The following is a 26,476-nucleotide window of genomic DNA, read 5'->3' as shown; positions in this document are numbered from 1 at the left end:
ATTTTAATCTGAGGCTGCGCAAGCCACTGCCACGGGTAACATAAATTTAGTGGTTTGGATTCTTGTCCTGTTCATAAAAGAGACATCAAACAGAATTCTCTGCAGCACTTAACTATGGGGATTACATCCATGAACACCAACGGGTAGAAGATTTAAGTTAACCTTGGACTTAGAGAACCAAGATGGCCAAGGGAAACCTGAATGGGAGATATACGGTTTAATTCTCTCTTTTCTTGTAAATCCATGTATTTTGTTCTTGATATTAAGTAAGTTAGACAATTTGGTTTCAAAGTAATAAGGATGACAAGTTTTTATAAGCCTTAGAAAGCCAGAATATCTCAGTAAAGACTTCAATGTTTGTTTTCCTTTAGGCACTTTATAACCAATATTTACAATTTAAAGAAACAGAAATCCCACCAAAGGAGATAGACAAATCAAAAATCAAGCATCTATATAAACTACTAGAGGTAAGCTATATTGTGTGGACTGGTGCAGGCTGGATTTATTTCTCACTTTTATGCTTGATTTGGTTTTTCAATTTTATGCAATTATTCCTTGCCTTCAAAGGTTTGGATTGAATTTGGGCGTATCAAGCTTCCTCAAGGCTACCACCCAAATGACATTGAAAAAGAATGGGGGAAGCTAATTATTGCTATGTTGGAAAGAGAGAAAATGCTTCGACCAGAAGTTGAAAGGTGGGTTGATTTTTCGTTTTATAGGCATGTTTCCCTGCCGGATTGAAACTGCTCAGTAGGATGCATTATATAATAGACAGAGACATTTTAATCTTGAAACAAAGGCAGTCAAAATTTCCTTTGTAGAAATGAATTGTCGAGTGGGCTCATTAATTGGATATTGCTTTTAAATTGAACAAATATCTGTACTTATGCTTATTTTTATTGACATAATTATCAAGCAGCTTATGCAAAATTCTGTATTAAATAGCAAATATGTAACTATAACCTTGTCTGATGTTTTGCCCATCAGAATTTGGACAATTATTCCAGTTATCCAACATTGCTTACAGTTAAACAGTTTTCTCAAGGTTCATGTTTCAATCCTGACCAACTTTTGAGTAGATAATCAATTTTTTATTAAGGTCACAGGCCAGCAAAAAGTAGATAATATTTTCTGAAGTTTGCCAGGGCATTTACAGGATTGAGTGGACTCCCACTATCTTTTTCTCAGAAGCCTCAAGAGGGTTAAAGTGGCGGTTACCCCAAGTCTTGGTGACCCCCCCAACTGAGATGGCAGACCAAATCTCTTGGAAGGGCAGTCTTGGTAGATTGCATCAGAGCCTTGTGCCATGGTGTCTGCTCAAGAAAATTCATACTGATGCCAAGGACATTGTGTGCCTTGAAATCAAAGCAAACAGGCTGACTCCCCAAGGCCACGTGCAGTCTTGGTAGTCTTTTCAGGACTACTTGAGCCTCCTAGATAATTACTGAGAATTCGCATTATGTTCCCTGCTAGTCTGAGGCAGAGAAGAGATGAAAGCTGTACCCTCGGCACCCAAATAAATTTAACAATGAAAAATAATGAATTCCTTGTCCCCCTTCAAGGAAAAAATGAAAATCTTGCTTGGGCAAGATATGAGACAATGGCTTTGCCCATTCCACTGGTTACCATACTCATCTTAAGTATGACCCTTGCCTTTCAGGAGTTATGATTTATACCAGATCTCTCTCTGTGTGCGTGTGTGTGTACATGTATGTATGTATCTTATAATAATTAACTTTATTAATTTAGTGGCATGCAAAATAGCAGTGTTGCAAATTCTATGCAATCTGGCAATTGAATTATCCCTGTCCACCTGTTTTCCCCTTGTATTACAGATTTCCCTGTTAAAGTCTGTCCCATTAGTCATGAGAGTTAGACTACCATTTTGTGGGCAGCATACTTTTGAATCCTAGAGCTGGATATAGGCTATCACGCAAAGAAATTCTACAGTTTTGTTGTTTTAGCCATTACAATTGTGTAAACTAAATCTGTCTGTGGGAATGAAATGAAATTTAACTTCTTTGCAAATATTTTTAGGTAGAATCCCTCTATTGGGCATATAACATAGACATGGGCATCTATATGAAAAAATAAAGGGAGGGGATATGGTATGTTCATTATGTAACTTGACCACTTGAGTCAGAATCATGACATAATCGCACAATTATGTCATTAGCATGGTGTCATGAACATTATGTTTCCTTATGTTATCATGCAAGTACTACAAATGCTTCTGGCTGGACATAGTCAAAATTGGTCATCCCCGTCCCCCCATCGACAACCTGCTTCTGAGCATCCCCCAAACCTTCATTTTTGGGAAAATGCTGAATTAAAGGGTATCCTGTGGGTTAGTTAAAGCAACAAAAAATTGGGAGGCAAAGACTAGATACCATCATCATGCTTGAGGTTTGTTGCTACTGCAAATATCCATTATGTAGAAAGTAAACCAGCAAAGGCCTAGAGCAGTGTTTCTTAACCTTGGTAGCTTGAAGATGGGTGGACTTCAACTCCCAGAATCCCCTAGCCAGCGCTGTTGGCTAGGGGATTCTGGGAGTTGAAGTCCACCCATTTTCAAGCTACCAAGGTTGAGAAACACTGGCCTAGAGATTAATAAAGGCTGAGTACTCAGCAGCAGGTGAGATTGTCTCAAGCATCTATTCTATTATTACCATATTGCCCTTCCTGAAGCAAAATATTTTTTTCTCTATATATTTTGACTGATTGTGGACCTTAACTTGTTAATATTTTATCTATGTATTAATTTCTTTCTCAGATTATCCAACCAAGAAACCTTTAGTTTGCCTTTTATTCTTTCTTGACTTTGTCCAGATTTTCCTCCATCTTAACAAAGTAAGAGAGCAAAAGAATTGCTCTATTCATTCAGGGCTTTGTTTCTTCTTTACACGGTAGCCAAAGGGATCCCTCCCACTTCCTAATGATTTCCCTCAGTATACATTGTGTTTATTAACAAAACAAAAAGTTGGAGTAATCTGTGGTCAAAATTGGTAGGAAAGGGACTTGATGGGCAGAGAGGGAGGGACCTTGCTTGAGGTCTGTGGGGAAATGGATTAGTTTGATGGGCCAGCTAGAAGTTCCTCATCCCTGCTGTTCATGGAAAGAGTGGTGTGCCTCAACCTAGGTTGTAGTATTTTTTTTTCGTCCCATCATTAAACCCAACTTTTTCATCTTGTGTGTTGTCTTATCAAAAGGACCTTCTGCTATGAGGGGAACTTGGGAAAAACTAGCTATGTTTGAGAAGAGGCATATATAAGGCACTGGCATCATGGAATTATATCATTAATTCCCAACATTTCCAATCAGTGTAGCCTCTCTTGGAGTATAGATATATTCAAAGGTTTTTTTTTGGGGGGGGAGTATTTTGCATCACAGTTGTTGAAAGTGTCTCAGTAGTTTTGCAGTAGCATTTGTTAACTTTAGTGGGTAAGAGCTAAAGAGTGAGAAAACCCAGTCTTTGCTAGAATAGACATTCTGTATTTGGGTTGCAAAAATCCATTTGATTTCCATTTGATCTAGATTTAGATAACTAGATGCGAGCAAAGAGTTTTGAGTTTGCTTTATCTTTGCTATCATCACAATTTTCATATATGATAAGCCTAGTCTTAACAGTTTAGAATAGCATTAATATAAACTGGGGGGTCAGTTACAGAATAGGGATTTGTTGAACAATAAGATTCATTATAAAATAATTGCTGATAAAGGAAGTGTAGTGCTGAAGGAGAAGCGGCCTCAATTTCCTTAAGAAAATAAAGACTATAGAATTCTAATGGTTGGATATAATGTTGATACTCTTTGCCAGCAAGAAATCAGAACACCTGTGTGTGCTGGCATTTTTGCCTGTACACGTTCAAAATCTTTTTAATGCCAAACAGTCAAAGGAATCGCTACCACATTTTATAGAAAAAATTATAGCAGTCAGTAAACTGACATTAGTGTCCAAGCCTAGCCACTCGCTAGCTGATTGCAAAAATAATCATTGACTCTGCAGGTCTGATCTTTTTAACCTAGTAATTGCACAGTGAATCTGTTTAAATAGAACAACAAAAACATTTATAAATACATTCTTAATTTGAATTCTGTGCAAGGTAGTCTGTGCAAGATGAACTGTAATGCCGGTCCTGTTTTTGCTGTAATATAAGCAATTATAGAAAGCACATGAAGTTGGAGCATAGCTGGATCAAAATGAAGACAGACCTGGATGAAAGACCACTAGAGTATTCCATGTAAAATCAACTATATAATGAGTAATGAATCATTTCATTAAAAAAAAAAACAACTCTATAGAATGACTATTGATCAATTATTTTTTTTTACAACTTGGGAGTTGCAGATCTTTAAAATAAGATCTTCTTATCCTGTCCCATATCAGTTAGGTTTCTGAGATTGGATGACAGTTACCTAAAGGTATTTGGCACTTTTCCTTCAGTGTTAACGCCCTAATCATTCTGATTAGTCCCTACTTGTACAGGCACTTAAAAAACCAAAGAAGCCAAGCCCACATTGGCATATATAGCTGAAGGCAAAATCTGAAGAGGAATGATATTTACAGGATTTTGAATATGCACGCTAAAGCCTATTTAAGGATCCAATGGTGGAACTGCTCTTAAAGCTAGCTCCTTTTTGGTAGCTGTGCACATTCTGCTTTTTTTCAGTTTTCAAACAACCAAGGAGCTTTTTGACTATGAAAAATGAATGCTAACAGTTATGGCTACCAGAGTAGTGACTCTTTTAGTAATAGCACTAGTACCCGAACCAGCATTGATTCTAATGAAAACTTCGTATCTGTTAACTGTGGGCCAACTCTTGTTAATTCGTGTATAAGCTTCGGCAATGGTCCAATGGAAGGATCCAGGTAAGTTTTGATATTACATTGCAGAATTTGGTTCAGTTTTATTTGGTAACAGTTAATACTGCTTTCTTGTATGGAGAACAAGAAATTACCAGCCTTATGGGACTTGTCTTAACTTTGATGTCTTTAGGTTAGATATGCTGCTGCAAATTGCAAACAGAGTTCAGCGGGACAGCCTGAGTTGCGAAGACAAGCTAATGCTTGCTCGAAATGCTACGCAGTCAGTAAGTAGTTTTGAATATCTAGTTTTTGACTTTTTTCCTAAATTGAAAACCCATGTGGATTATTGGATAAAGAGTAGAAGGACAGCATCTTTGTTTAGATCTTGTACAATCAGGTACTTACCCAGTGGCTAAAACAAATGGTTTTAGCCACTGGGTAAATGGCTTTAGCCAATGGCTAAAACACTCCATGGTTTCAGGCTTTGCATTTTTAAAACGGGAATTACGAAAACTCTTTTCAAGAATTATTTGGAAGATGAGAAGAATTATCTGTACTTATTAATAGCTCATTTTGGAGTACCATAGAAATGTCATCAGGCATGCAGTGAATTGACTAACAACATGATCTCATCTTTTACATATTATGCCACCTTTCTGGTTTAAAAACATTTTAAAGTAGTATAAAGCTGTATTAAATTTTTGCCTATGCCAATAAGGCATTGGGAACATATATTGAGAGCCTACTAAACATTTTTAAAGGAACACAGTATATGCTTATTATAATTTCACTGCAGTTTTGAAGACTGACAGTAAACTTGGAGAAGGTAGAGAATGCTCAGGAATATTGTATCTGCCAGAAAGGAAAAACAAATGCTAGATATGTATTAGTGTTAATAGGTAATATTTCAAGTTAAGACTATGGAATGTGTTCCCACTATATATCCTGAATTTGATATTTATTTTTAATATTCAAGAATAGGTAAAGTTTTTTCAAATTGAAAATACATCAAAAGTCAAGGGATTATACTTTTTTTTGGCATTGATAGCTACCTTATGAAATTCATGTACTTAGGATAAATTAAAATTTCAGGAGGTATTTGACCACTGAGTTTAACCACTCAGTGGTTAAACATGCTGAGCTTGTCATCTGGAAAGCTGACAGTCAGGGTTTGAGACCTAAGTGCTACACAACGGGGTGAGCTCTCAATACTTGCCCCAGTTCCTGCCCACCTAGCAGTTCGAAAGCATGCAAATGCGAGTAGATAAATAGGCACCACTTCAGTGGGAAAGTAACAGCATTCCATGTGCCTTGGCTTAGAGTCATGCTAGCCACATGATTACGGAAATGTCTGGACAATGTTGGCTCCCTTAGCTAAGAAACAGAGATGAGCACCGCCCCCTAGAGTTGGAAATGATTGGACAGGGGAAACCTTTACCTTTACGGTAAATTTCAACTTGAAAAACATAAAATCCAGTTGTCTCATGTTTTATCCAGTCAAAAAAAAACTCCTTTGTATCCATTTCAGAAAATAAGCAATCACAGCTGCTTAAGCAACCTTTTGCAAAGTATTTTAATATAGGAAAATAATGTTAATTAATCATTTTGATGATAATTTTTCAAAATAGTTCTGTATGTGCAGGTATCTTTATCTAAATGGGGAACCTACTATTTATGTACACTACTGTTTTTGGAGAGAGCAATCTATATTGAAAATTTGGCTTGACATAATAAATAGTTGGTCTAAAATTAAGCTGTTACAGATATATTTCATGATAATTGATTTTATCTTACAACATATTTTTCAGACACAAGCATCTAAAAAATTTATAAATGAGCTTCATTATTATCTGTCCCAAAAAAAGGTTATTAGTGTAGAAGAACCTAAGTATCTCATGAAGAACTTATTTGTGTGGTTATTTTTGTTTGTTTGTTTAAACTTAGGATAGGAAACGATTAGAAGCAGGCCTGCAGTTCCAGAATGAAGCTGAGATTGCAGGCTATCTACTTGAGTGTGAGAATCTTCTCCGCCAACAAGTTATGGATGCCCAGATTCTTACTGATGGAAAATATTATCAAGCGGATCAATTAGTCCAAAGGTACATACATTAAGATTACTATTAAGGGATAGGAGCTCCTAGTTTGTCTCATTCCAGTGACTATTCTGCCCCTGGCAATTTTTGCAACTTTAATAGAAATTGGTTTGGCTTACTTTGTTCTGTGTTCAAGTTGTTTAAACAATTTATTTAAGCACTGCTAATCTTGACTTTAATTAGGATATCCATTAATCTATGCTTGAGCTAGAAAGTGATTTGAAAAGCAGTGCATAGATAATTCTGTTTTAAAGTCTCTGAAATCCTTTCAGTTGCCCTGTAGTCCAGGTTAAGACAATTCTATCGTATAGCAGTAAGTATGGTTTAGGATATCCCATATTCAGCATGTGTCTAGCAATGTCTTCCGCTACTTTTATGAGACACTTTTTGACTGTAAAATCTTCACCAGGTCATAGGTAAGGCCAGTACCAGCAGGAACACTGCCGTTGTCAGTCCTTTTACTGGATGAAAAGAAAACCTCCCATTTCTCCTTTTTTTCCTCAGTATAAAAGCCATTCCCTGCAGCCTACCAAGCTGAGACCTCATGTTAGCGAGAGCATAGTCTGCTCTGGGTGGTTTCCAGGGGCTATATGTGACTCACATACTTACTATCAAGTATGGACTAACATTGCTACTAGTATGTAGAATAGCCTTTTTGATGCTGTATGCATTTTTCCTATTCGTAGCTATATGGTTTGATTCCTGTTCTTAATAGTCACTTTTATGCTTCCTTCTCAAAGATACACAAAGATATCTTAAAGAATCTGTCATTTTAATCTGAGAAGAGCATATTATTTCCCAAGCATAATCAGTAATAGCATTTGAGACAAAACTGATTAAATGGGCTTCTTGGTCTTTTTATATGATTACTTTTTACATCCAAAAACATACAGCTTGACGTTTTATGGTCTTAGTTCCATTATAGCATTAATGCATCAACTTTTTGCAGTTTATAAAAGGATTTATTAGAACAAATAGATCTGACTCTTTTATTATGATAGTTAATTTAATTATTTAATTCTGTTTTCTATTATTATTGTTCATAAAAATTCTGAGGTAGTTGATAGTCAATTTCTATGGTGAATGCTTTTCTCTGTTTTAATGTAGGGTTGCAAAACTCCGAGATAACCTTATGGCCTTAAAAGCAGAGTGTTCCTCAATCTACAACAAGGGGAGAATACTAACAACGGAACAGACCAAGATGATGATATCAGGAATAACACAAAGCTTAAACTCAGGATTTGCACCAAGCCTAAGCCCTAATTTAAACTCTGGACTAAATCAGGGCTTGTCTCCCTCCTTGACCTCATCCAGCCTGACGTCAGGTTTATCATCAGGTTTTTCTCCAAGATTGACCCCAGCCATCACCCCAGCATACACTCCGGGCTTCCCACCACGGTTAATTCAAAGCTACATAACTGGAGTTGACACAGGTGGACTTCAAACACTCAAGTTGACACAGATTCGGAAACCTCTGATGAAATCGGCTTTTATTGATCAGAATTTAACAGAAGAAGAAGTCAATATGAAGTTTGTCCAGGACCTCTTAAGATGGGTAGATGAAATGCAGGTAACATCTTGACATGCATGGTCTTCATCTGCACTTGATCATTTTTTCTTATTTATTCGATGGGATCAAGTTTAATTTTTTAAACGTCTCTTTACCAGGTACAACTTGACCGAGCCGAATGGGGTTCAGATTTGCCAGGTGTTGAAAGCCATGTTGAAAATCACAAGAATGTTCACAAAGCTATTGAAGAATTTGAGTCAAGTCTTAAAGAAGCAAAAATCAGTGAGGTACAGCATAACAACACCTTATGACTGTACCTATTTTAAAAACAAGCATAGGTTTTAACTTGTTGTATAACTGCACTTGGCTTAAAGAAGAATCTCTTTGTTATATTAATTAAATGAATAACAAGAAATGCGTAATCTTTCTGTTAACTGTTGTGTATCTGGAGGCTTTTCTTTAAAAACAAAGACTCTAATCCAATTTGTTCTACACAGATGCAAATGACTGCTCCCCTCAAACTCAGCTATGCAGAAAAATTGCACAAACTGGAGAGCCAATATGCAAAACTCTTGGTAAGATCATTGTCAAGAAGTCCAGGTCTCAGTGGGATGTTCCTTGATAATGTAAGCAAAATCAATCTTCGTTTTTTTGTCTTTTCAAGAATGCATCCAGAAATCAGGAAAGACACCTCGACACCCTTCACAATTTTGTATCACGAGCCACTCGGGAACTTATATGGTTGAATGAAAAGGAGGAGGCGGAAGTTGCACATGACTGGAGTGAAAGAAACACAAATATAGCAAGGAAAAAGGAATATCATGCCGTAAGTTTTAGTAATGTCTTAAAAATAAAACTGAATGTATTCTTTCCTACTTGCCTCAAGTTTCAAAAGCTTTTTTTTGTTTTTTTAATTTGAAAGGATCTGATGAGGGAACTTGACCAGAAGGAAGAAGTTATTAAATCAGTACAGGAAATAGCAGAACAATTGCTCTTTGAAAACCACCCTGCGAGATTAACTATTGAGGTAGGTTATTAAATCTGGCTTTAGAAGCCAGATTTTTGTAGGATTCCGAATTTAAAGCAGCAGTTTTAAATAACTTTCTGAAGAATTGCAGCCTTCCCCAATTTGTATGTATGTTTGTTGTGTTTATTCTAATCCCAACGTCTCGCCCCCCTCCCCTGACTTGTTGAAAACCTTGGAGAAAGTTGATACACAATCTTGTATCATTCTTTTCTGTTTAGTCCTCTACTGTATTTCTGTTTCCAACAGTAGTCAATGACAGGCATCACTGATTTCATCTTGTACACATTAGAGCTCCTGATAAATATTTATGTCTGGGTTCTGCTTTTCCATTTTGCTGCGCATATAATTTTCTTGTGGTATACATTTAGTTGAGTATGACTCAGTGATTTATTAGTCTTGAAGATGCAGCATGACACCTTGCTAATGTCCTAAAATGAAAGAAACAAGATTGCAAAACATGGCACTCCTATTTAGGGTTCCCATTGTGATTTCTTCCTGAGTATTCTATTGTATTCTGTTCTATTTCTTGCCCTCACTGGCTGTGTTTCACTGGTGATTGTTTTGAGTTACTTAAAAAGGAATGCAGAGCACTCTTTTTCCCCCCATGGAGAATTCCAATACCACAGCACCATCTACTGTTTTGAGTAAGAGTGAATCTAGTATACCTAGAAGGGGGCAGTATTGCTCTTGTTCATATGTAATAAGAAACTTCTTTCTCCCTGTAAATGTTTTGTTGTTGTTATGTGTCACAGTGACATATTATTATAGATCTTACTTGGACATTATATTTATTTTGGACTAGAATTAAGATATATAGTGTAAGTCAGTGCTCTCAAACTTAGCAACTTTAAGAAGAGTGGATTTCAGCTCCCAGAATTCTTCAGCCAGCCATGGGGGTTGAAATCCACTCAACTTAAACTTACTAAGGTTGAGAAACACTGCTGTATGTAACCGCTTGCAACTGAAGACAGTAGCTGGCCCATATGGGCACCTCCCAGTTTCAGAACTGACCACAGGTTAGTTGATTCTGTATCTCTGTCAGAATGGATATTCTGCAACAATACTTAAATACTAGAAGCAGATGTACTCTTATGATCTGTCCTTGTTATTAAACAATATGCCCTACTGGATTCTGTAGCGAGCTTTTTTGCTTCTTTGTTAAGTGTCAGTAATTTTAGCCAATTTGACAGGCAGCCACTGTGCAATAATTCAAGCCATAGCCAAGGTGTTTGGGTTCTAAATGGCAGTCAACCTGGCTTTCCAGAAAAAAATTATTCATTTTTGTAGAGCACTTTATATTTTAGAGGGTAGATGCTTTTGTTCTACTGCATACTGCTGAGACAATGGGAGAGGGAAAAAGCAATTCCTCATATTCTTTCTCTCATTAGAGAGAACTGGGGCTGGGGTTGCATAGACACACATAGTTCTTTATCTCTTTTTGTATCCTTCAGGCCTACCGAGCTGCAATGCAAACCCAGTGGAGCTGGATTTTACAGCTCTGCCAATGTGTTGAACAGCATTTAAGAGAAAACACTGCGTATTTTGAGGTATGGATTAAATTGAAAATACTGTGGCATGATTGCAGATTTCAGCTGTAGCTATACCACCAAGAAGGAAATTCAAATGTGGTTCTTAGCTAAGCAACATAGAAGAATGGTTTTATGATACAGTTTTTAACCTGTTAAATTGAGATGTTTCAAACAGACTATTTTTTATGTTATTCCAATAGTGATTCTACTGATCCAGTATATTGTATATAAATCTTGTGAAAAAAGTCAGTAACCATTACTGTTTTGATCTCTTTGTTTGCTGTCCTAAAGGCATTTAAAGTTTGATTCTTTCCCAACCTCTTCCCAATTCCTTTCCCTCTCTTGTTTTAACAATTCCTCTGGTTTTATAATTTTATTTCAAACTGAAGGTGGGAGTGACAAGACTTACATAACCCCCCCTCTCCCCCCCTGTATAATAAACATATTTTCAGTAGTGTGCCTTATTAAATGAAAAGTTTGTTTCATTCTAGTTTTTCAATGATGCCAAAGAGGCTCTAGATTACTTGAAGAATTTACGAGATGCTGTACATCGAAAATACAATTGTGATAGATCCAGCAGCATTCATAAACTAGAAGATCTGATCCAAGAGTCTATGGTAGGAATGTCAATATGTTAGGTGATTTTACCCTTCAAGTATGTGCTTTTTCTAAGCTATTGTGCTTTTTGCTAGGGTGATGCATACACACAAAGACATGTGTGCTGTGTCTATTAGCAAACCTTTTCTTCTACTGAGAAGAAGAAATTCCCTATAAAAACAAAAGTAATTTGCATTTATTAGTTTTCAGTATTGGAATCTAATTAAGCGGCATGTATGAATCAAGCTATGCCCAAAATAACCATTATTCTTGAAACTGGAACAAATAAACCTAAATACATTGGTGAAATTATTTCAGATAGATCATAGCCTGCCTTGTTCAAGAACTGTTGTCATTTCTGCCAAATACAACTATAATTAATAGAGAATAGTAATTACTGTACAAAGCATCATTCCTTAAACTGGTTCCCTCCAGATGTATTGCAACAACAGTTCCTAGGATTCCAGCCATATGAGAACCCTGAGGATGGGAATAATCTCAACAAATCTGCAGATCATCAATTTGGAAAAGGCTGTCAAAATGTACCCGATTGTGTCTCTTGTGAATCACATCTTGGAAAAGAAACCCAACTTTGGGGGGAGAGGGGGGAACCAAAAAAACCTTAAAGCATTTCCAAGAAAAGAGTGCTTAATATTTAACATTTCCTCTTTAAATTGGCATCTAGGAAGAAAAAGAACAGCTCCTACAGTACAAGAGCACCGTGGCAGGCCTTGTGGGCAGAGCAAAGACAATAGTTCAGCTAAAGCCGAGGAATCCCGAAAATTCCCTCAAAACGTCCATCCCAATTAAGGCCATCTGTGACTATCGACAGATTGAGGTTGGAAGCTTTTACCATCTTCGAATCAGTTACAGGGAAGAAGAAGATCCTGGGCTGGGTATTGATAACAAACTCCTGGAAGTCTCCTCCATACCCCGCAGAACTTACTGATTGATTGATTGATTGATTGATTGATTGATTGATTGATTATTGCGATTTATATGCCGCCTTTCTCCCTGGGGACTGAAGGCGGCTTACAAAATGACAAATTCCAATACAAATCACAATGAAATAAAATTAAAATCAGCAACCCTATTAAAAACAGTTTAAAATTATGACAATGTATTGCCACAGCTGGGGGCTGAATCAGTTTTACTTTGTTCTTTTGTCACTTTTTTTTTTTGTTGCATCAGTTGTTGACAGAGGTGCTTTGAGAAAGGCTCATTTAGTTCTTTTGTTTTTCTGTTCACAACTAGATAACCATTTACAAGGATGATGAATGTGTCCTGGCAAGCAACTCTCATCGAGCAAAATGGAAAGTGATCAGCCCAAGTGGCAACGAGGCCATGGTTCCCTCTGTTTGTTTTACCATCCCTCCTCCCAACAAAGAAGCCATAGACACTGCAAATAGGTAGAAATTTGGCAGAATGTGCATACACCAAACCCATATTAATGTCACTTGCTTTTTCAAATCATTCTGAAAAACGTATGCAGTCTAGGGAATTTATTACCAGTATATTCTTAAAATTCTCTTGTGATATTGCTTACTTAATCCCCTTACATTTTATGCATTTCAGAATTGAGCAGCAATATCAGAATGTCCTAGCTCTGTGGCATGAGTCACACATAAATCTGAAGAGTGTAGTTTCTTGGCACTATTTAACAACTGAAATTGAAACTGTTCGAGCAAGCAATGTGGCTTCGGTAAGTTCTTTGTGTATTCCAACTCTCATTTGGATATCTAGTTAGGTCCCCACCGCAGCATTCAGTATTTCAGAAATGTGGGCTTAAAATGAAGAATTTGCATTTTACCATTACAATGATAGGTAAAAATTGAGAAGAGTTTCATATTTTATATAGCGGACATGATGCTAAAGATGTATCAATATTATATGGGAATTTGATATAAAAATGCTAAAAAAAATCTGAGTGGGACAATATCCAGTAGATGTGGTTCCATGGCTGTTTTTCCTTATACACTATATGTATATACTGTAGACATTGTATTCCTGAGAGGCACCTTTCTGTAGGAGATGACCAGGCTGAGCCCAAGGGAGGGGTCAAGCATGTCATCAGTCTTGAGTCTGTTTACACCAGGGGTGGGGTCTACTTACCTTTACTACCGGTTTGCAACGAAAAGCTTCTGTGCATGTGCAGATCGCTGATGACGACATCCAGGGTGGTGGGCGGGGCCTCCCACTGGTTTTACTACCAGTTCTTGCGAACCGGTCCAAACCGGGGGCAACCCACCACTGGTTTGCACCCACAAGTGAACTAAGTCCAACCCACCTTGACTTCCATTGACTTTTATCTACCACCAATTTACTTTGGCTGTTAGTAGTTCAGATTCTTATAGAGAACTTAAACTTGCAATAAATCAGTGGTGGGTTGCCCCGGGTTCGCACCGGTACTATAGAACCGGTAGTAAAACAGGCAGGAGGCTCCGCCCACTGACCCTGATGTCATGAAAATGCTTCTGCGCTTGCACAGAAGAGTGTGCGCGCAAGCAAAGCAAGTGCGTGCATGCGGCCCCATTGTGAACTGGTAGTAAAGGTAAGTAGAACCCACCCCTGCAATAAATCTTTATATCCATTTGAACTGCCTGGATCTTCTGATTTCCCTGGCGCTTGATACTTCCTGGGCTTATTGTGTCAAAATTTCAGTAACTGATGGGTTAAAGGCTTTATGAATAAGAGCTTCAAGAGCAGTCTGTGCTATACGTTTATATCATGGAAAGGGAAGGAATGTTACCTATTGTTGGAAAGATTTTAAATTTGACTCCAATTATAAAACATTTTCTAGATCAAAACACTCTTGCCAGGTGAACATCAGCAGGTTTTAAGCAACTTGCAGTCTCGCTTTGATGACTTCTTGGAAGACAGCCAAGAGTCCAAAATCTTCTCTGTTGCTGACATTGCCCAGTTGGAAAGGGAAGTGAATGTATGCAAGCAGTACTACCAAGAGCTCCTTAAGTCTGCTGAGAGAGGTAAGTGTGTAAATCATCTCAGAGAGGAGATTCTTATAAATTCCTTGATGTGATTGTGTTGCTTTAGATGTGGTATTGTCATGTCAACTACACTCTTTTAATTGGATCATAGCAACAGTAGTGCAAAGTTGAAGGTTCTTGTTTGCCAGTAACAGCAAAAGAGGGATCACAGTCTTCTGTATCCTTTCTTTCCAGGGTCTTATCGTGTGATCAATTATTTACATGAGTCAGATATCTGTAATAGATTGCACTTCTGATATATATATGTGTGTAAAAGCAGGATGCTCCTCCTAAGATCAGGATAAAATCATACTTGAAAAAGAAGAAAGTGATCCCTATCAATGGCTTACAACTTATCTCCTTTTCATTATTATTGCTGGTAGTGCACTTTCTACATATGGATATGGAAGAAATTTCTGGCACTTCTGCATAAGTGTTCTCATTTGAATAATATGCATTCTGATTTTATTTGAAGGTCTAAAATGAATACTGGAATATATTGATATTGTTGGAGAACAGATTATTATTTTAACAGGCTCACGTGGAAATAAAACTTTGCTTAGTGCTGTATCATGGATGTATTACAGATACTGTTAAGACTGCCAATATAAATTACTAGGAAGAGTATATCTACTGTTCTCTTTAAAAATAATATCTGTGTTTGCATAACATAACTCAATATTCATCTATCAAAATGTTTGAACATTCATTCTTACGTGTGTAAATGGCTCTTTTCTTAAAATGTTCAATACTCAAGTTTTCAATGCCTAGATAATTCTAAAAAGGTGGGTGCATATATTGTAATTATTTATTCAGATTGCTAATGATACAGAACAGAATAAAGTAGCAGATTATAGCAAATTAAAATGAATTTAGGTCATTCTATAGGATAATGATATGCTGTGTTGAAATAAGGGATAAGGGATTCATTACTATAGCCTTAATATGATCCTGTTGTAGAATCATCTCAAGAAGAACCATGCACAGACAATCCAATTAAACAGTACCAATGAAAATGGAATTATAGCACTATGTTTAATATGATAATCCATTTTTTTAAGAAATTGCTTGGATTCATAAAAAAAGCTTAGAATAGGAACATTTAAGAGAAGTTACATTATTTACGCATAAAGATTAATTCTTAAGCAACCTGTTTCTATCATCTGAACATTTCTGGGAAATTTGCGATACCCGAAATTCAAGATGACTTTATTTCTGTCAAATAGAAAAGATATTTTAAAGGTGGTAGAAAAGGTTGGAAACAAGAAATACATAACACCAATCCTTCCTTTTCACACCACCTTATTATCACATCCAGTATTTCTCATTATCACTATCCAGAACAGTTGATTGCACGTTAATTTTGGGTTTCAAGGAAAGTTATATTTCTAAACTTTGAAACTTTAATTGTAGAATATTGCATGGCAGCAGATGAAAAAAATAAAATTAGTTGGCTTAATTTACATGTGTGCATTGGTTTCAACAGAGGAGCACGAAGAATCTGTTTATAATTTATACATCTCAGAAGTTCGAAACATCAGACTTCGATTGGAGAATTGTGAAGATCGCTTGATTAGACAAATTCGGACTCCTCTGGAGAGGGATGACCTACCTGAAAGTGTGTTCCGTATCTCTGAACAAGAGGTAAGTCTTCTCAAATTGCTGATGAAAACTATCCCTTTGAACATTGAAATCAGTTCAAATGACTTATTGCATTAAATTAATTGGAAAAAGCTACGTCTGTTAAGGTTTTTTTTTTTTTAAATACTCGGAATAAGTACAAATTGTTACAGATTGGAATCAAAGTCTTATGGGAGAATAAATAGAATTCTTCTCTGCACTATCAAAATTCATATGAAATACAATACAGGTAATCCTCGACTTACAACCATTCATTTAGTGACCATTCAAAGTTACAATGGCACTGAAAAAAGCGACTTAAGACCATTTTTCACAATTATGACTTTTCCAGCATCTCCATGATCATGTGATCAAAATTCAGATACTTGGCAATTGGTTCATACTTATAACCATTGCTTTGTCCCAAGATCATGTGATCACCTTTTGTGACCTGACAAGCAAACTCAGTAGGGAAGCCAGATTCATTTAATACCCGGGTTACTAACTTACCAACTGCAGTGATTCACTTATGTACTGAGGCAAGGAAGGTTGTAAAATGGAGCAAAATTCACTTAATAAATGTCTCACTTAACAACAGAAATTTTGGGCTGAATTGTGGTCATAAGTCGAGGACTACCTGTACTCTAGGGAAGTATTTAGTGTTCCTATCAGGCACAGTTCCAATCCTGATTGTTACTATTTCCTTCCACCCCATCATTACTCTTAAGTAAAGAAAAGAAACTGGGCTTCCTTGCTTTGTCAATCCTCTGATGGTTTCATTTGACCTCTTCAGATGAAGATCATTCAGATACAAACACAAATTATGGTGCAAAAACAGAAACAACTATAAGGTTTGGCATATAACGTGTGAACATAGTTGGTTTATCATTCTGCACCTTGCAGTTTATCATAGTGGGCAAACTTAGCTAATGACGATTTGGTCAATATGAAACATGTTTAATTAGGACATACTTTCCACGTGGCATTTCTTGAAATACAACTGAGATAAAACTAAAAACAGTTCTCTACCTTCTTTTGTGTATGTATTTGGAAATATTATAGTTGTCACATAATGTTTCATGCCAAGTTCTTCACATAACCCCCCTTTTGGGGGGAAAAAACCCCCAAGGGCCTAAACTGGGTGTGTCCAACCCGTGGTCCACAGGCTGCATGTGGCCCTGGACAGCTCATAATGTGGCCCCACAAGATTGTAAATAATAATAATAAAGGAAGTTTGTTATTTATGTACATTAACTCTAATGGTTGAAGACAATTCCATTTCACTCAGTGCAGCCTGAGTAAGCCAAAAAGTTGGACATCTATGGCCTAAACCATTGGATTGGAAATTAATGTTGAGTTGGAGATAGGTTTCTAATTAGGGAGAAAAAAAGATGTAGGTTTTCAGCCACATTAACATAAAAAATGTAACATGTTGTTGTGCTTTCATTTACAAATACTTATAAAAAAGAAATATGATGGGCACCTGTTCTGCCCCAGCTCCGGATTTCCAAGGATATTGACACACACCAACGGTCCTTATCAAATTTATTAAGTAACAAGAATAAACAAGACCGGCAAAGGTTGGCAACCAGCCCAGAAAACAAGATATGATAAACCAAAATACTCTGATAATAATACAAGTTGTTTCCAGCAAGAACGCACTAGCTGCGTGTGACTTAAATAGGCTAAGGGAGTGGCCAATTATCCTCAAACCCTACTCTCAAGTAGACCTCCTCCTCCTGAGTAGCCACTCCTGCCTTTTGGCAGCCCTGCGTGCTCGAGCATTGAGGAGAGGCTCCTCCACTTCACTCTCTCCACTGGAAGGAGCCTCTGGAGGTTCTGAAGGCTCTGACTGAGTCTCTGTCTCTGGCACCACATCCCCTTCAGCCTCCTCGCTGTCCGACGCGAGCGCTGGCTGTGCAGGCTGCTGGCGCGACATCACACCAGCCTCCTCTTCATCGGGATCAGCCACGATCCATGCAGGCTGCTGGCGGGCCACAACAGCACCTTAACCAACCAACGCAATAGCCTTAATACAAACAAGGAAGGAATAAGATGGCAGGGAGGTAGGTGTTAATCAATCCTCCAAGAAGTGGATTCAAGTCTAGAAATATGCTATTGTAGCTGTGGCTTATGGTTCTTGGGGACTTCAGTTCATGCTCTTCCCTTCGTTTAAGAATATGATTTGTGAAAACTCTTTGCTGCAGATGAAATAAGCCTCACCATTCTTTTTCTGTAGAAGCTCAAAAAAGAGCTGGATCGACTCAAAGATGATTTGGAAACAATCACAGATAAATGCAATGATTTCTTCAGCCAAGCTGCTGGTTCCCCTTCGGTCCCAACTCTGCGGTCTGAACTTAATCTTGTAATTCAGAACATGAATCAGATGTATTCCATGTCTTCCATTTACATAGAAAAGTAAGTAAGGCCTTTTATTGCACACAATCACCTTTACTGTAGCAATATTTATTAGCCATGAAAATAGCTGTGTGAAAATGTTAATGTTGAAAGGCAGATTTCTTCTTTCAAAAGGATAGAATTAAATTGAATTCAGTTATCAAAAACTTTATTGTTATTTTTAGAGGTTCTTAGTAGCACACGTTTTATTTGTTTCAGGTTAAAAACTGTAAATTTGGTGCTCAAAAACACTCAAGGAGCTGAAGCTTTAGTAAAACAGTATGAGACCAAACTTTGTGAGGAAGACCCATTAACTGCTGACAAGAGCAATATTGAGAACCTGATGGGTACACTGAAGGTATGAATATGGGTATTAATTTAGTATTGTATTAATATTAAGATAAAACATGTTACAAGCTACATAATGAGTGACTTTTGAGAGAGTGAATACTTGCAATGTGAAAGCAGAATTGGAATTACGGATAATTGGCTGATAAAATATAGTCAGTTCAAATAATTGTGAATGTCATCATTCCATTGTATCCCTTTACTCGAAGCTGAGCTACATATTACACTGACTGATAATAAAAAACAGTCCAAATCTGCCAATTTCAAATATTGAAGTATTTCTTCCATTCTCTGGCCTTAAAGACAAAAATAGTTGAAGTAATCTACTAAAAAACTATTTCCCTTTTCCTGTCTTATATCCATAATAAAGACATTTCTTCAGGAACAATGAAGTTGTAGCCTAGACTTTTTCCTTGCTCTCATTTTTCCCTCCTGCTTGGGAACATTGAAAAATATTAACTTCATGTGGAATAAACTCTGGAATACTTAATTGTATTTCCATGCTACATGATAAGAATCCTGTAAATATTATAACATTACATGTGTTTGGCAATATTTAGTAAAGTGAGTATGTTTGTTTGAATATAATATTCAAATATGACATACTAAAATATGACATACTAAAATATGTGATTATGTATAATATAGTAGTCCTCTCTTATTTATTAATCCATAAATGTGTGAGTTATAGTTCTCATTGGCCTTACCTGGCATATTGATTGACCATGTTGATTGAGAATAATAATTGCAATTTGATGCATCTGGAGAGGGTTGGGTTTGGAGCCTGAATATGGCATTTGGGAAGATGCCACTAGGAACAATATTGTCTGTTTGTCATCACATAATTTATTCATTAGCAATGGAGATCCGAAGTTGATGAAAAAAGAGAAGTATTCCATGCCTTAGAAGATGAACTCCAGAAAGCGAAAGCAATTAGTGATCAGATGTTTAAAACACACAAGGAGCGTGATCTTGACTTTGACTGGCACAAAGAGAAAGCAGATCAGTTAACTGAGAGGTGGCAAAATGTTCATTCTCAGATTGAAAACAGGTTGGTATTTTCTTTTTAAAAACTATACTGACAAGACTAAACTCATCAAGGAAGTATAAAATAATCTCATTGCATGATACTGAACTGTCAGATGTGTAATGAATAGAACGACTACATTTAGCTGCACTTACATTTAGCCATTAATTTGAAAGACATCATTTTGACCGTGATAGAAATAATATTGGAAAGAATGTGACAAAATAGTCAACTCTAAATGGTATGTAGGATGGCAGTAGATCTATCTATCAGTAAAAGCTGAAGTCACCTTGTGCTTGCTCTTTTCCTCACTTTCCTCCCAGGTCACTTTTCTCAATGACTCTCTTGAGTAAAAAAGAGTCAGGGAATTATGATCTTCAGGAAAATTATCTGTTAGGGAGAGGATTCATCATTTTTTTCCTACGGTGATGTTAGATCAAACTTGGGCTTAAAGCAGCCGGGCCTGCCGTTTATTAGAATAATGGTGAACTTCAGTTCATGAATGAGTAAGGAATAGGGAGTAAGGAAACCTATTTATTACAGTTTTTTAGAGTATAAAAAGTGTGTAGACATTAATTAAAAGTAATTGGTAGGTTTTTACATTTGAAATATTGTTTTCAAAACTAATTGCATTCTATAATGAACAATTAGACTGAATCAATCTGGAGGCTCTGTAATAGAAATGGAAATCACTGTAGGCAATAGTGGTTTTGTGGCTTTTCCCAGGAATGCTTTTGCAATTTTTATGAGTGTAGTACCTATCTGAAATGCCTCAAACATCTATTTTCCTGGTCAGCCATGTGATCCTGAGAAAAAAATGCAGCTGCTCTGATGAGTTGGAGATGGATGCTACATGAGGGTCCCTGCTCCCACTGTAGCACCAGTTTTTCTTTTGAATCCAAAGAACTGCACAGCCCCACTAATTATACCTATCATTTTAGTTCAGTTGCATTTAGCATAACATTAAATTATTGCCTACTATTTCTTAGTAGTTAGTATTTTTTATATCTTTGCCTCGGAAACAAGAGGTATATAAAACTTGCCATGTACTCTTTTGCAATACGGTGTGATATAATTGACAGAATAGTGTTTTCTACAATGAACTTGAATTTAAGTGAACTCGTGAAGAAATATTGACTGTTTATTGCTGGTTTCCACACTGCAGTTCCAAAATTTACCTAATGAGAAATAAGTTCAGAGAATAGCCCTCCAGTGGTGGTGGTTCAGAACTGCAAGATAAGTTTAAAGTTTGTAATCATTTCTGTTTTGAAGTTATTTACTGCCTGGCATTTCAAACAAGGGACAAGCAGAGGCTTCTCCCCATCCCCCAAAAAACAGAATAAGGACCACTATATTGATTTTTAGTCTTTATGGAAAGATGTCCTGTTCCTTAATATATATCCCTTATACAAGATAATTTCTTGATAATGTTAGTTCACTTGTAGAAGTTAAGCTTTCACTGAAATGTCAAAATATTGTTTTACTAGTTTTGCAGTTCTTCTATATTAATCCTGAGAAAAATACTTAATGAAAGATTTTACTAGTGAACTCTGACAAGCACAGATTCTCAGTTTCAGCCCTATGTTAATAACAATCTATTACACGAAGAAGAAAATAATATGAGTTATCTTAAGGTGTTGTACAACTGGAGAATATGTGCCAAGTATTATTACATCTTTATAAAAAGCAGTTACTGCAGTGGTTGCATTAAAATAACAATTTGTTCATTTCTGAATGGCTCTCATGTCAACTATAGGTTGCGTGATTTGGAGACCATCAATAAATCACTAAAGTACTACAGAGATACTTATGGTGCACTGGATAACTGGATTAAGCAAGTTGAAGAAACACAGCAAAAATTTCAGGAAAACCCACCTCAGAACAGTAAAGCTCTGGCGAAACAGCTAAATGAGCAGAAGGTACAATCATGAAAAGTTCTGTAATATCCCTTAAATGAACTGAATTAATATTTCAGCTCCACTGATCGATTGTGTGCCACTGAATCATTTTTTTTTACCTCTTAGCGACCACATAGATTTGTTCCTAACCTGATCTTTTAGGTCTTCCCACAGTGAACTCATTGTTATTGTTCCTGTAACTGAATCCATCCCCTTCTCTCCTTTTTCAGTCTTTCTCAGCCTTAGAACCTTTTCCAGATTGCTAGGTGTTCTGCATAATTTGATTCTGGTCATTTGTGCCTCAAGTAAGAACTCCGGGTTAATTTGGTTGAAGATCTCCTGGTTTGTTTTCTTGGCTGTCCATGGTAGTTTTAGGAGTCTTCTCCAACACCAAAGTGCAAAGGACTCAATACTCTTCTTATCCTGCATTTTCAAAGTCCAGTTAACCTAAATAGCAATGTTCGTTTTAAATGCTGTATTGTAATGTCAGCATATAATTTGAGATAGTTTGACAGCATATGTAATTCTTAACAAAAGAAATAAATAGATTCAGTAGATCTAAGCAACATAGTGCTTTTCTCTATTGGTTTACTTAAGTTATTTAGAAGGAGGAGGTTAGAAAATGTATGCATTTAAATATTTTTTATAAAGCATTGTTGTATATTGAGTGCCAGTATTTATTTTATAGATGCTGGTGTCTGAAATAGAGATGAAACAAAACAAACTAGATGAATGCCAGAAATACTCAGAACAGTATTCAACTGCAGTGAAGGTAAACCTGCAATTCTGTGTGTTTACTTATCAAAGTGAAAATAATCATGTGTACAGGTAGTTCTTGACCTGCAACCACTTGTTTAGTGACTGTTTGAAATTACATCACTGAAAAAAAGTGACTTATGACTGTCACAGCATCCCCAAAATCACTTGATCAAAACTTGGGCCCTTGGCATCCAGCGTGTATTTACAATGGTTGCAGCATCCTGGGGTTACATGATTGCCATTGGCAACTTTCCCAGCCAATTTCTGGCAAGCAAAGTCAGTGGAAGAAGCCAGATTCACTTAATACCATGTGATTCACTTAATAACTGCAGTGGTTCCCCTAATAAATGTTGCAAAAGCTGTAAAACCAGACATGATTCACTTAACAACTATATCTTATTTAGCAAAGGAAATTCTAGTCCCAATTGCAACAGAAGTCAAGAACTACATGTATTAAACTGTCACAGTTGTCTTTTTGCTCTAGTTATTACCTGGAAATTTGGGGCTGCTTTCTCCTATTATTACTCCTATCCCCTTTGTGTAGTGATCTTCATTGGTGTTGCAAGAATGACCATCCTCATCCTGAGAAAATGTTTTTTATATTACCAAAGCAATATGCAATGACATGATAGAAGCTGCTTTTTCCCCAGCTCTGGCAACTCTAGAGTTCAAGAGGAGTTGTTCACCCCTTGCTATGTTCAGGTTTTACTACACTCGTATCATGGCCTTTTGTTATGAACTGTATTTATACTCTCAGAGAGATCCTTAGTAGGGAACGTGTGATACCCCACCCACCTCCTCTCTTTTTTTGGTAGGATTATGAATTGCAAACAATGACATACAGAGCCATGGTTGATTCCCAGCAAAAGTCACCTGTAAAACGCAGAAGGATGCAGAGCTCCTCTGACTTCATTATACAAGAGGTAGGCTGTTTGTTTAAGTAGTTACTTATTTATGTGTTTTCAGACCTTGCCTTCACATTGCAAAACATTAAATGACAGAGGTTGGAAAAAGGAGAGCCATCAACCAAAGTTACACAAAAGTGGTAGTAGCGCTAGCATTGGCACTTAGACTTATATACCACTTCACAGTGCTTTCCAGCCCTCTCTAAGCGGTTTACAGAGGCAGCATATTGCCCCCAACAATCTGGATCCTCATTTTATCCACCTCGGAAGGCTGGAAGGCTGAGACAAACCCTGAGCCTGATGAGATTCAATCTGCCAAACTGCTGGCAGCCGGTGATCAGCAGAAGTAGTCTGCAGTACTGCACTCTAACCACTGCCCCACCGCGGCTCTTTAACTAATTACCCAGTTAATTACAACATAAACAGAAGCCAGTTGAAGGAAGTTACCCTAGCAGCTGAACGTCAGCACATGTTTTGAAGATGTTCATCTGACTGTTGTCTCTTAGTGAGGTCTTTGACATATAGGGAAGATCAGGGTTTTTTTTTTCCAACATGAAATTGCAGATAGCCACTTCCTTCTCATCATTTTGTCATTCATTAACATTTAAGCCCTAAAGAAACTTGGAGTCAAGACATCAAAATGATTAAGAATGGAGTTGATCAAGATTAGTTAGGATTTTTTAATGATAATTTTTTAAAGTTTAGTTTCTGCAAATGATCTTTCCCATTTTCAAATAATTCAGATATTCAGTGTTTATTTAGTAGTCAAATTTATACCCCATCTTTATTTTGTTCAATTGAAATCACTTCCTACCTCCTGTTTTCTCCACAACCATAACCCAGCGACGTGGTCAGGCTGAGAGAGAATTGCTGGTCTAAGGTCTCCTAGCCAGCTTTCATGCCTATGGAAGGACTAGAATTCAGTGTCTCCTGGTTTCTAATCTAACATCTTTGCCACTACACCAAACTGGTTCTGAAATAAGAGATGGGTCTAACTTGTGGAGTTCTTGCTTTTGCTGTATGTCATAGTTTTATTTTTGTAATAATAGTTATTAACTATGTTGGTCCTGTTTCTGTGACATACTAGATTAACTCCCGTTGAGGGAAAGTGTGTTGCATGAACTCCAGAACTGGATCAGTTGATGCATCCAGTTAACCAGGGAGCTAGATTTAGCTCCAGAAGGCCAGAGCTTGTTAGCTCAGTACCCAAGTTTCTAAAAGCTGACTGCCCCATCTGATGTCTGTGATTTAGATATAGTTCTAGAGTGCCTCCGAGAAAGCCACATTGACAGAAAGTGCATAATCACATCAGGCAAATCAATTTATTACAATCACAAGGCCAGAAAATAATAAAACACGTAATAGTTACCTACAGAAGGTGGATATAAGTAAGCCTGCTTCTAACTTTGTCCACAGTGGTAATGATACTGGTTTTGCCAGTGCAGACTTTAAAAAGTGTTTTAGTAGATGACTAAGGATGCCTGCAGCACAGCCTCTTTTGCAGTTGCTAGAAGAGCCTAGAAAATGACTACCAGGAACATTGTTTGAGATATCCAAATTCATGTGTTGCTGGTACATAGAAATGAGCTATTGTAAACTATGCCTGTTACACCTTTAGAATCTTAAATCTCCTTTTCCACTGTACTGAACGATAAGAGGTCTCATTTAGAAAACACTGCTAGGCTGTATTGCATATGATTACTAAAGCTAGTGGTTTAAAGTATGAGGATTTAAGAATTAGGAAATGAATTCCATGACAGCAGTAGCATTTAGGCTTATATATCACCCCACAGCACTCTCTAAGCAATTTACAATGTCAGCATTACTTGCCTATTGCCCCCAACAAACTGGGTCTTCATTTTACCGACCTCTAAAGGATGGAAAGCTGAATCAGCCTCAAGCCCATCAGGATCAAACTCCAGGCTACAGGCAGAGTTTACTTTCCATTTTTTTACTTCCAAACTCGATTGCAAACAATGACTTCAGAAACAGAGTGGTCAATGCCTGGAATGCATTACCTGACTCTGTGGTTACATCCCCAAACCCCCATAACTTTAACCTTAGATTGTCTACTGTTGACCTCACCACATTCCTAAGGGGTCTGTAAGGGGCATGCATAAGCGCATCAATGTGCCTACCGTTCCTGTCCTACTGTCCCCATTTACTCGTATCCTTATCCTGTGTTCATAATCATGTTTATACTTATATCTGTTATCTTACATGTTTGACAAATAATAATAAAAAATAAATTAAAAAAAATATTGCATTTTCAGCTATTCATCTGTTTCATTTTAGTTTATGGATTTACGAACACGATACACAGCCTTGGTAACCTTGATGACTCAGTATATAAAGTTTGCTGGTGACTCTTTGAAAAGATTAGAGGAGGAAGAGGTAAGTCAATAAATATTATCAAAGGGAACAGTAGAACAATAAACTTGCAGTTATGCATTTAGGTGAAAATGTAAATATCAGAATTTCTTTATCGGCTTTATGTTATTTATAGGCAGTATATGAAACTGGTGTAATAAATGCATATTATATGCATTTTGTATGCCATACTGGCTCTTTAATAATTCTGATTTAAAAACTTCCTCATCAACCTGATTACTTTTCACCTGTAAGTTGCTAAAACACTTTTCTGTGGTATTGGGTCTTCATAGAAATCTCTCAGGTACAGAGCAATCCATAAAATTAGCTCCTTTATGTAAAGTTATGTTAAAGATAAATTTTATTGCATTGTTAAAGATGCAGAAGGAATTGATGATCTGTCTTTTCCATATATAGTTCTGTCAGGTAATGAGAAACCCAATCTCTCATGAACAAGTCAGAATGTCCAGTTTTGACTTAATAGTTTGCTTAGTCACCTTCCAGAAAAACAAATACTGTTCTGTAAACAATTGATTGGACCAATTCATCAGAGTTCTTTCATTCTATTACACTATTTATTGTCATCATGAGAAGAATGTACAGGA

At 36.9% G+C, this 26,476-nt stretch overlaps 1 protein-coding gene across 18 annotated transcripts in view; it reads left to right on the top strand.

The window, feature by feature from the left end:
- Nucleotides 1-26,476, top strand: part of DST (dystonin) — a 336,699-nt gene that overhangs the window by 150,294 nt on the left and 159,929 nt on the right. For 17 of the 18 annotated variants that reach the window (XM_060689235.2, XM_087882458.1, XM_087882463.1 and 14 more), the window contains 23 exons: nt 372-467; nt 568-695; nt 4,998-5,091; nt 6,752-6,906; nt 8,008-8,470; nt 8,569-8,697; nt 8,908-8,985; nt 9,075-9,236; nt 9,333-9,437; nt 10,889-10,984; nt 11,458-11,583; nt 12,249-12,401; nt 12,818-12,972; nt 13,139-13,265; nt 14,364-14,547; nt 16,034-16,191; nt 18,407-18,585; nt 18,784-18,922; nt 19,770-19,963; nt 21,696-21,858; nt 22,526-22,609; nt 23,412-23,519; nt 25,797-25,895. In XM_060689235.2, the coding sequence (XP_060545218.2) occupies nt 372-467; nt 568-695; nt 4,998-5,091; nt 6,752-6,906; nt 8,008-8,470; nt 8,569-8,697; nt 8,908-8,985; nt 9,075-9,236; nt 9,333-9,437; nt 10,889-10,984; nt 11,458-11,583; nt 12,249-12,401; nt 12,818-12,972; nt 13,139-13,265; nt 14,364-14,547; nt 16,034-16,191; nt 18,407-18,585; nt 18,784-18,922; nt 19,770-19,963; nt 21,696-21,858; nt 22,526-22,609; nt 23,412-23,519; nt 25,797-25,895 (3,375 nt within the window). Of the gene's footprint in view, nt 1-371; nt 468-567; nt 696-3,560; nt 4,871-4,997; nt 5,092-6,751; nt 6,907-8,007; nt 8,471-8,568; nt 8,698-8,907; nt 8,986-9,074; nt 9,237-9,332; nt 9,438-10,888; nt 10,985-11,457; nt 11,584-12,248; nt 12,402-12,817; nt 12,973-13,138; nt 13,266-14,363; nt 14,548-16,033; nt 16,192-18,406; nt 18,586-18,783; nt 18,923-19,769; nt 19,964-21,695; nt 21,859-22,525; nt 22,610-23,411; nt 23,520-25,796; nt 25,896-26,476 lie in introns of those variants that run through there. The other variant, XM_060689248.2, reaches the window with a different exon arrangement.

The sequence above is a fragment of the Pantherophis guttatus genome, chromosome 1 (assembly GCF_059756535.1).
Source record: "Pantherophis guttatus breed Tessera chromosome 1, ASM5975653v1, whole genome shotgun sequence".
Taxonomy (NCBI): Eukaryota; Metazoa; Chordata; class Lepidosauria; order Squamata; family Colubridae; genus Pantherophis; species Pantherophis guttatus.
Note: the sequence above shows the minus strand (reverse complement) of the source record. Positions and strands in the feature narration are given on the sequence as shown.